Raw genomic sequence first — 11,474 nt, forward strand, 5'->3', positions numbered from 1 at the left:
TACTCGTTTTTCCTCCTTGTCAGTGTTGGAACAAAATCATGTTGAATGAAATGTGATGTAAGGACCTGCTGAAAACTGGTTTCTGATATTTCAGGGACTATAAATAGGAACTATTTTTCTTTCAATAAATATTTATTGATTCTCTTATATTCCAGATTCTCTTCTAGGTGCTAAGAGTAAAACAGTGAACAAAGCAGTTGAAATGCCTCTCTCTATAGAACTTACATTTCAGTTAGGGATGGTGGAGGTAGGGAATAAATGCAGGTAGTAAATAAACAGTCAAATGATATTATGTCAAATCACATTAAGAGCCCTGGAGAAAAATTAAGCAGGTAAAGAAGATAGAGATTGTCAGGCTCCTCACTAGTAAGGTAATATTTGAGCAGAGATATATAAGGAATAAACCCAGACTGGGTATCTAGAGGAAGATCTTGTTTACCAATCATAGCTAATATTTAGCATTGCTTAGCATTTACTATATGTAAGGTACTCTTCTATGCACTTTACACTGCTTAATGTATTTAATTCTTACGAAATTATATAAAGTAGATACAAATATCCCCTTTTTATATAATTTCCCCAAATTTGCAACTCAATTCTGAAGATCTACCTAACACACTGAGAAAATATATTCACTCTATACTAAAGTATAATTAAACCTCAGAGTAGAATTATTTGAACATATGGTAGACTTTTTGAAGATCTCCTGTTTTAATATTTTTAAACACGTATTGAGCCAAGACTACTAAAATCTTGGTGGACATTACAAGGAATTTGCTTCATAAATGTGTTATAATAGTATCCCATTAACTATTATTGGCTTAGGTGTGTTTTAAGATGTTAGAGGAGGTAAATATGAATTATTAAAAATTCTAAATTAAGAATTTAAATGAAGTTTAATCATAACATTCTTACTCTAAAAGAAAAGCTCAACACTCAAATATGAAAGCAGCTTGAAAAACCTCTTAAGAGCTCACTCATTATAAAGAAAATAAGAAACCTTCTGTTTCCAATTCTGTCATGAGTTAATGAGGGACATTTTGATGCATGTATGTGTATTTTATATGCTCACTAATAGCACTTAACATACAGAGCTCTCCAGAATGACTTCTGCCCCACTGATAATTTCAAAGATGCTTTATCAACTACTCTGTTGAATGCCATATTTAAAACTCTCCTTGTAACTCAAAGGAGTAGGTACAAGAATATCTCCCTGCTAATAGTACACTAGTAGAATACTTTGATTTCAGTGACTATGTACAAATTTCTCTTTTTTTTTTCAGGTACCCCAATTATGAATTTATTAGTGATAACTCTATCTCTTGGTCAGCTGGACTACATAATCGATACACAGAAAATTCACTTAGGGGTGTGATCCTGGATATACACTTTCTCTCGCAGGCAGACTTCCTAGTGTGTACTTTTTCATCCCAGGTAAGTGATAATAGGTTGTTTTTACCTGACATATAGTTTTTGGCCATATTTGGATCAAGAAGTTCTTGGAGTTCTGTGTATGTGTGTGATTTCAGTGTTTTCTTGACTGAGGTGCAATTTTCCTAATATTTTGGAATGATCCTTTTTGTAAAGAATGTAAAGATTCTGGGGAAGAATGCTATTTGAGTGCACAGAATATTTGGTTGTTAAGAAGGAGTAGTTGACTATATCTCCACTAAAGCCACCTACTAAATTTGTTTAAAATACTTGGCTTGTTCACAGTACTTAATAGAAACAAGAAGTAATTAAGGTTACTTAAATACTTTTCTGCTTTTGCATACAATTCCTCTGAAACCAGAATTCATCCATTTCTACCTAACAATGCACTGATATTGAGAGAATTAAACACCCAGCTTTGCCTCACTTGATTGCTTTGTAAAAAAAGTAAGAAAGGAAATGTAATTCCTCTTCAAATCCTACTACATTTCTACCTAGCAAGAAAGTGTACTTCAAATTTAAGCAGTACCTTATCACAACCACTCTTTGAGATTAATTGTTGCAATTAATTGTGTTATGGGTTTGGTGTATGTGTTTTTGATGAGTGATCCAATCAGATTTATATGCCAACTGGAATTTCAGCAGAGCAATATATGAAATAACTAGAGAATAACTACCGAGAAATAGAAATCATGTATGCCTAAATGCTTAGAAGAGAAAATAAAATATGTGAAGGAAAACTACATCATTTTCATGGGAATACAGTTCTGAGACTATGTTGTCTAAAATGGACTGGTGATAATAATTTTTGGAATGATACCTACTCCAGTAAAGGTTTTATGAGTTCCTTCAATGTGGAAAAAGCTTGATATCTTCTTCAGAATGCTTTGACAATCCTGATGTTTTTCCTCATGTAAACTTTTAAATAAATGTAAAAGTATTGTATAGGGACAATAAAACTAAGATAACCCAACTGGAAATTTAAGAAAATTTGACTTGCGTTCTCTGTTCACAATATATGAAAGAAGAATTTTCTAAGTAAAATGATACTATTTCCTCTTCAGTCTTCACCTATTCCTAGAAAAGTCACTGAAACCCATTTACACTATAATGAATATATTTATTAAATGCTTAAAATGTTACCCTTCCAAGGAGATATAGTTTAACTGTATCATCAAGCTTTTAGCTCAAGGAGTGATGCTCAGATTTTGAAATTGTAGTTACCATCCTGTGAGCACAGTAGGTATTCATTGAGCAGAGAAATTTTTTAAGTAGCCTTAAATACATCAGGTAGATCTATCTTCTTCAAAAGCTAGCCCATCTTATTTCAGTCCTAGACTGCTGCAGTCTACACAGCACACTTAAAACTCTTTAGAACAGAATGGCAAATATGTTTTAGCTCATTTACTAATGGTCGTTGATTGTCAGTAATTACATGAATTTCTGTTGAGAAGAATACTGAAACCACATCCAAATGAGGAAAAAAGAGTATGTGACTGATTAACACTGAATGAAGGAAAGGGAGCAGCAACATTCATGCAAAATATTTATAATCGTAAACCTTAAATTCTTAAAGGGCACAAACTATGTCATACTCATTTTTGTGCCACCAGTGCCCAACATGGAGCATATAATAAATGTTTAATAAAATTAACTGAGTCATATTCTCAAAGTATAATTTTGCATTATATATTTTTACTCCCAGCAACCTTATTTGTAATAATCTTTTATGTTTCAAAAAAAAGACAAGCACGGAGATGAAGAATGACTTGTACACAACACCATCTGAGAGCAACTTGTGACCAGAACCCACTACTTATCCTCTCAGTCCAAGTCGAAGTCCTAGTCTAGTCCTAACCAATTTGTGCAGTGACTTTCAAATTGCTGTGAAGAACATCTTACGTATATTAACTGCTTGTTTTTTCATTCATCCCCAAGGTCTGTCGAGTAGCTTATGAGATCATGCAAACACTGCATCCTGATGCCTCTGCAAACTTCCATTCTTTGGATGACATCTACTATTTTGGGGGCCAAAATGCCCACAACCAGATTGCCATTTATCCTCACCAACCTCGAACTGCAGATGAAATCCCCATGGAACCTGGAGATATCATTGGCGTGGCTGGAAATCATTGGGATGGCTATTCTAAAGGTGTCAACAGAAAACTGGGAAGGACTGGCCTGTACCCCTCCTACAAAGTCCGAGAGAAGATAGAAACAGTCAAGTACCCCACATATCCTGAGGCTGAGAAATAAAACTGAGATGGACGAGATGGACAACCAAACTCAGTTCAAACCATTTGAGCCAAACAGTAGATGAAGAAGGCCCTGATCTAACAGTACATGTTTAAAGGAGTAGACACCCTCAGCACAAGGAGCAACTGGGAACGGATAGATGCTTTGTTGGTGGAATTCCTCTCTTTAACAAGGGCTACAATGCCCACAAACCCATGCACAGTTCAATAATGTACTCACATATAACATGCAAACAGGTTGTTTTCTATTTGCCCCTTCTTTCAAGATTATCCCCATGAAACAAACACTGCCACATTGTGTAATTTAAGTGACACGGACATTTTGTGTGAGACTTCAAACATGGTGCCTATACCTGAAAGACCTATGTGACCTAATAGGAGACCTGACCTCCCTACTGCAGGGAGATTGATTCTTAGCCGGTGGTGGTATTGTAACCACTGAATTTACTCCAATCAACAGATTCCGAATGAGAATGGCTGTTTTTGTCTGAATTTTTTTTTTTTAAGTAATTGCATCAGTTCATCTACTTCATCATTAATAAGTGAAGGATACATCCAAAATAAAATATTCACACTCCATTAGGAACTTTTGTAAAACAATGCCATGAAAAAAATTCTTTAGTACTACTCAATGTTTCTGGACATTCTCTTTGATAACAAAAAATAAATTTTACAAAGAGGAATTTTGTAAAGTTTCTGGAATTTTACATCATTGGATGATGTAGTAGTCAGGTTTATTGTGGAAAAGCTATGATAAAAAGGAGTTTTAGAGTTTCACTGTTTTACATTTTTCTGTTTCTGAGTGAGTGACTAATCAGGTCGTAGCTCAGAGTCATTGGTCCATTTTAATATTGATAACTGAATTTCGTTGGTGCACTTTACAAAGTTGCAAAGAACACCCTGAGAGCTTTTATTCTCTTATTTTGGAAATAGTTTATTTGTTATAATTGAATTAAAGTACACTCCTTGCCCCCAAAGAAACTATCATCTCCATTTTTAAAACTAACAATTTCAGGCTTATTGGTAACCTTTCTTGTTGTGGCTATTTTCACTTCTGGTGATTGGGGTTCTGTTATTTATCCAGGAACCAATTTGTGTCCTTTGCTGTCATCATCTGCTTTTGAGAGTACCATACCAGAAACCTCTCTATGATTAAATTTGGCTCTGTTTCTGAAATACGACATGTCTCACATAGAATTGGGGAACAACCAAGACAAATCAATCTATGAATGGACTTGGGATTATATCTTCCAAATACTTTTAGTAATTCTATTGTTAGAACCACTTCAGACATTGATGCTCTTTGTCTAAACATCACTTTTCTCCTTATAAAAACACTTCCAATTATCCGTAGCTTGCTTCCTTCGGATGACTGGCAAGAGTATTTCATAGCATGTATTCTGCCTTCTAAAAGAAAATTTTGATCCATGTAGGAACCAGTAGCAGTCCTGGTGTTGTATATCAGGAAACGCAGACAGAACAGCTGTCCTTCATGTTGTCACTAAATGAAAATACCTGTATGCAAAATCTCCCCACCAAACTTACCCAAATTCTTGTCTGCCAGTCAAGTCTCCCAAAGAGTAAAATCTAATTACCTATAGTGTGGGTAAGCAACTTGCAATTTAGTTTTGGTACACAAATAAAAGTCATTTGAAACAAATCTCCAACTGAACAGATGTACTTTTGAACATGAGTATTTTTTAACTCCTGTCTCACTTGTCATCAGAACATAAGTAACTATCCATTTTTTCTCTTGTAGGAAAACGATATCAGTCTTTTTTTCATTCCATAAATGATTCTTTTTCAATGACCAAAGAGTAGTAATATGAAGGAAATGAATTAAGGAATGTTTCCCAATTGGAGGCAAAGTTTTAATTTTTAATATTTTATCTTTCAGTTTTAGAATTTCCATTTAATTATTTTTTATACTTCTTATTTCTCTGCTGAATTTTTATTCATTACAAACATGTTTTTATTTATATCTTTAAATATAGTTATAATTGTTTTAGAATTCTTCTAAATCCAATATCTGAATCATGTAGTTGTTGGTCTCCATTATTTTTTCTCTAGAGAATGAGTCCTATTTTTCTGGTTCTTCTTTTTTTTTTTTAAAGATTTATTTATTTATTTATACAAGCACTGGGTACAGTCAGAAGCATGGGAGGGTGAGAGAATTCACCAGAGCCAGAGCGGGGAGCAGAACAGACAGACTGACGAAATACACTGCTGAGGGGAGCAGTGGGCATGGCAGGAGAGGTCTGTGCACCATGTGGGACCCTCACCAGTGGCCGGGGATCGAACCGGCGCTGCAGAGGCTGCGGGCAGCTTCACAGCCCACCGCTCAACCGCGGCGCCACCAGGGGAGGCCCTGGTTCTTCATGTTTTGAGTAATTTTAGATTGTATTCTGAATGTTGTAAATGTTTATGTTGTGGGTTGTGCTGTATACCTCTGAAGAGTGCTGATTTTCTGCCTTATGTGTTAGCAGATACTTGATTGGACTAAAACTGTATACTGGATCTTGGGCAGCAGCTCCGATCTCAATTTAGTTGTTTTATCTTTTACTAAAGTCTGTACCACACATACGTTTTTCAGGGGTGAACCAGAGATTCAGAAAGAGTATATGCACCAAATGTGTTCTCTTGCTTTGGCTCTCTTCTGAGATTTCTCCCACCCTCACTTCCCAGCAGCTATGATTGCTCTGATTCTTCCACAAGAAAGAACACAATTTTCTGTCAGCCTAAAAGTCACAAAAATGGGAAATTTACCTTGTGCCATTTCCTTCTTTCAAGTTTAACCTTCACTCTAGACTTTGCCTGTTTGTTTTTTGTTTGTTTGTTTTGTTTTTTTATTCAATCTCCAATGCCTGAGTAGTTTTCATATTGGTATCTATTGAAATATCTGTGCAGTGGGTATTAAACTTCACCATACAGGAAGTGGAAATCTGAGGCAGGGCCTTCGCATGAAAAAGCACGGTGGGGAGGGAGAAGCTCAGTCCTATGAGAGCTTCTCCTTAGACTCTGGCCATAACAGCTAAGCAGCCACTTTCTTCAAGTACAAAGGGAAATGTAAATTATTAAACCTGCTGGTGAAGTACTAATGAATACTGACCAAATCTTCCTCTACAGGCCACTTTTTCACACATCATCTTGTTTCTTGATGTTTCCTTCAATACACACTGCCATATTGGGAGGACTGACATTTCCTCACCACTTGCTCCGTGAGAACCTAGTACTTTAAAATTCTGCGTGGTTTTGAGCTAAGTAACCAGAATTCAATTAGGAAGACTTGGGTCTTCTTGTTATGAGGTCAATTTGTGAAAGATTCTTATCTAGAACCAAATTACTAGCCTGGGTGCATTGACTGTGGGTACCAAAGCCTGCATATTAACAACAAAACAGTAACAAAAGGTCTTCCAAGGCTCTCTTGGTCTCACCATTCAAGTCTGATTTAGTGCTTGCTGGCACTTAAAGAGTTTATGCCTGTTGTGAAAGGGTCCCCAGCCTTAATCCAAGGTTTTGTTACATCCCAAATGAGTGAAAAACTAGTTGCTTCCCTTTTTGAGCTTTAGTTTTTCTATTACATATAGCCTAGTCTGTTTCACTTTCCCTCTTAAGAAAGTTGAGGACATGAACTGCCTCAGTTCCTGTGAGGGTTGAAAATTAAAAGATAAAAAGCACATGTAGACAGCCATCTCAGTGATTATTGTCATTGTGTCTTGATTCTAAGAGAATGCAGCCACTATGTTCAGTAAGCAAGGAAAGTACTGGAGTCTAAATGGTGCATCTGGAAGAGTCTCCTGCCTCATTGAGAATAAATCTCTCTTACTTGAAGGACAACAGAAAAGTCCTCTGACTATAGCCAACTGCCAAATATTTCATTTGTGGTCCCCGGAGGCTGTGCAATAGCCAGGATCAATAGACTTATACTGAAAAGATGTGTGACTTGGGAATTGATGAATTTGGGAAGTTGGCTATAACACCCTAATTTATGCCAGCTACAGGCTATAGAGAAATTTTTAGCCCAGAGGGAAGCACAAAGGAGAATTTGCTTTTATGCCTCCTGGTTCCTGGCAGCAGTCTCCCTCGTGGAAACATGGAGAAGCTATCCAAGATGCTTGGCAGGGCAGAGGCAAGCCTTGGCAAGTTTTTTGGCTTCAACTCTCATTGACGTGATGCATGTTTGAACAGTGTCCTTTGACAATTTTTGTTCTTTATACAAGTCGATCTCTTATTCTGAGTATCTTCTCAACTATTCAGCCTTACCATCTCCAATCCAGTTCATTTGCCACCTGTTTTCTCCTCTCCTAATATTTAAATACGACAGTCTTGATTGTATATTCCTACCACCTTTACAGAGAATGATCTCATGTGAATAGTTGCCTTGTAACTGTTCCATTCCTCGTGCAGTTTCTATCTTGATTACTTACACAGACTAGTTTTGCCATTGGCATCTCCAAGATATAAAGAGAACCAAACATCTCCCTGGACAGTTTTAGGTAAGATATTCCTGTACCTGAGTATGATGAAGATGATACTGTGTATTTGTAGCCATTTAAGCTAGAGATTCCATAGGTTTTAATAAGTCAATATCACTACACTCCAGAGGACAATGGCCAGGGCATCCTTTGTATAAAATTATGTCAATCTGGGCAGAGCCTGCACTTTTTAAAAAGCAGTATATTAAAGATCATGGCCATAGCCATTTGGTCTTTGGAGACGAGAGTGAGAAAGAGTTCAGAGATCCTACTGACCTGTTATCTAACTGTTCTCTATAATCTTTCCTCCCACATCAGTGTCCCATGGAGGCTATTGTTCCCTAACTACCTGTGTGGGTAGAGAAAAGGCCATTGAAAGGAAAAAGCAGCCTGTTTATTTATAACCCAACTGCATATGAGAGCATCTGTGGAGGCTGAAAATGTGCAGTGCTTTGTAAAAGCTCAGATAGTTGAGACTGTGGGTGTGGTCAATAGCCTTCAGATTGCTGGGACTTTAAGTTACTGGCCAGTCTTCCTTCCCTGACATACTGCAACCCAGCAAAGGAAATAGAGGGTAGTGGGCCCAAAAGCAGAAGACCCAGTTCTGTTTCGTTCTTCCTTGTCATGGTGCTTGCAAGCAGATCACTGAATCTCAGATTTTCTGGGGGAAAGGTCAGCAGTACTTACCAAAGATCCCTGAACACCTGACCTTCTGATTTTGACGCTACTATTAAATGTGAACAGGTCAAATCCTTTTTTTAGAACTCCATTTTCTTCCTCTGTGGAATAAATTGGTTGGATATTATCAAGATTTACAAATGTCTTGTTGAGTTCAACATATTTTAAGAGGGTAGTTACAACTCAGCCTTAGTTGATTATTGTCCTAAGGACAAACTGTGGCCATATCATTATTTTTTAAGTGCCCAAATGTATTTTTTTATGTAAAATCTTAAGAATGTTAAATATATGCACCTAATTCAGAAGTACCTAAAACCCTCAGGAGAGTAAATAAAACACGTGGCTACTTTTGGTCCATGGTCCACTAGCTTTCAAAACTCAGGACTAGTTTTAGAAGTTCTTTTCTAACCTTTTCTAACCTGAGGATTCTATCACTAGTAAGATGGGTGACAGCTGTACAATGATTTCAGGTTCAGTTTCTGCATATGTCCCAATGCCTTGGAAGTATCTGCTTGGCTGGCTCTTTCTGGACTTCAAAATAATTTGTTAAAGGACAGCTGGGCTGTGATAGCTCTCTGGATCCCTCTCCATCTAGGCCTTGAGGATTCCAAACTGCTCTTTTTTTAATTTATTTATTTTTTGATTTTTATAAATTTTATTTTTATATTCCCCATACAATTGCAACCCCCTTATTTTGACCCCAATCCCTCCCCTCCCCGCCCCCCATCCCCCATAGAGTGTCTCTGCTTCATAGTTTTTGTTGATTTGATTTTCACTTTCTTATAGTTATTCATTTTCCTGGTCCCTTATTTAAGTTTTCTAGATTCCTGCTATGAGTGAGACCATCCAGTATTTTTCTTTTTCTTTCTGGCTTATTTCGCTGAGCATGATCCCTTCCAGCGCCATCCATGTTGCTGCAAATTGCATGAGTTTATCCTTTTTGAATGCTGAGTAATATTCCATGGTGTATATGTACCACATCTTCTTGATCCAGTCATCTATTTTTGGGCATTTGGGTAGTTTCCAAAGCTTAGCTATTGTAAATAGTGCTGCTATAAACATAGGGGTGCAGGTGCCCTTTGGAATTAATGTTTTTGTGTCCTTTGGGTAAATACCTAGGAGTGGAATTGCTCGATCATATGGAAGCTCTATCAAACTGCTCTTTTTAAACTGCTGTGACCACCAATCTTGATTTCCTACACCCAGACACATGGAGTGTGCACCGCAAAGTGAGGTGCCACCTTAGGGAGTTCCTGCTATTTTTCTCCATTACACCTGAAGTAAAAATATCAGAGTATGCTCCACTCTGATTCTCACTAGGACTCTTGGTAGGAAATATGGTGAACTAGGAGGTGCTGAATGATTAAAGATGAAATGTATTTCTGTTTTTTTTAAATTAGTAACATCTTAAATCTAGTGTTATAAACCAATATAACCCCCAAAATATAATGTAATGAGAAGATAAATTACTAACATTAGAACATATAGATTGGTAAATTTGACAAGTCATGAGTAAGATTTGGAATATTAAAAAATTAATTGATAACTATGCAAAAACCAGACATACCAGACTAATCTTATTTCTTGTTTTCTTGTAATGAGAATTACAATAATGGCTAACATTTATTGAGCTTGTTCTATGTACCTAAGATTTTTCTAAGCACTATACCTGTGTTAATTTGTAAGCACTATAGAGATAAGGTAGGTACTATCATTACTTCCATTTTACTGAGTAGGAAACTGAAGAAAAATTTTTTTAAAGATTTTTATTTATGCCTAGAAGAACTGGGGTGTCATCCAGAGGTGTGGGCGGTGAGAGGATTCATCAGAGACAGAGTGGTGAACAGAACAGGCAGTTCTACTGAAATACACTGCTGAGGGAAGCAGCGGGTGAGACAGGAGACGTTTGCTGAACTATGTGGCTTAGCTTCGTGGCTGGGGATCGAACTCATACTGCAGTGACTGGCGATGGCTTGATAGCACTGAGACTTAACCCTTAGGTCACCAGGGAGGCCCTGAAGAACAAATTTTTAACTAATTTGCCCATGTTGGCAAAGTAGGTGGTAAAGCCAGGATTCAAATGCAAACTGCCCGACTTTTAGCCACTACAAGGAATACTTTCTCAATGATACTGCCTCTAGGATTTCAACAAGCCATTAACATATCCACATTATTGTGGACAAGATATAGCAATGGAAGCTGAATGAGTATTGATACGTTATATTAAAAGTTAATCTAGTCAAAGGGGTTGATTAACTCAAATCTCTCTTAGTTTGCCATAGAACTTTATCCTGACTCATATAGTTTATTAATGCTTTGAAAAGAGATATTGATGGGAAATATATGATGTTGTAGTTAAATTTATGAGTTCCTTGTCCTATTATCTTCTTGGGCTCAAATCCTGTAGCACTGTCACTTTGAGCAAGTGACTTAACCTTTCTGTACCTTCATTTGCCATCAATTTAAATGAAAATCGTACCTATTTCTTAAGAGCATTTTTTTTTTTGAAGGTTAAATAAGTTAACATGAATATTTCTTAGTCCAGTACCTGGCATGAAGCTCAATAAATGTGAGTTATCACTATTCTTACTGCATTGTTATCAAATTTTTAGTGACTAAAAGCTTAGATAACAGT

The 11,474-nt window shown here is 36.7% G+C and overlaps 1 protein-coding gene across 7 annotated transcripts in view; it reads left to right on the top strand.

Moving 5' to 3' along the window:
• FUT8 (fucosyltransferase 8) overlaps positions 1–5,543 on the top strand; it is a 206,528-nt gene extending 200,985 nt beyond the window's left edge. For all 7 annotated transcript variants that reach the window (XM_037503518.2, XM_054691117.1, XM_054691107.1 and 4 more), the window contains 2 exons: positions 1,284–1,434; positions 3,370–5,543. In XM_037503518.2, the coding sequence (XP_037359415.1) occupies positions 1,284–1,434; positions 3,370–3,687 (469 nt within the window). In that variant the 3' untranslated portion in view covers positions 3,688–5,543. The remainder of the gene's footprint in view (positions 1–1,283; positions 1,435–3,369) is intronic.
• The last annotated feature ends 5,931 nt before the right edge of the window (positions 5,544–11,474 follow it).

This window comes from Talpa occidentalis, unplaced genomic scaffold (genome assembly GCF_014898055.3).
Source record: "Talpa occidentalis isolate TD23 unplaced genomic scaffold, MPIMG_talOcc4v2.1 talOcc4.11, whole genome shotgun sequence".
Classification (NCBI taxonomy): Eukaryota; Metazoa; Chordata; class Mammalia; order Eulipotyphla; family Talpidae; genus Talpa; species Talpa occidentalis.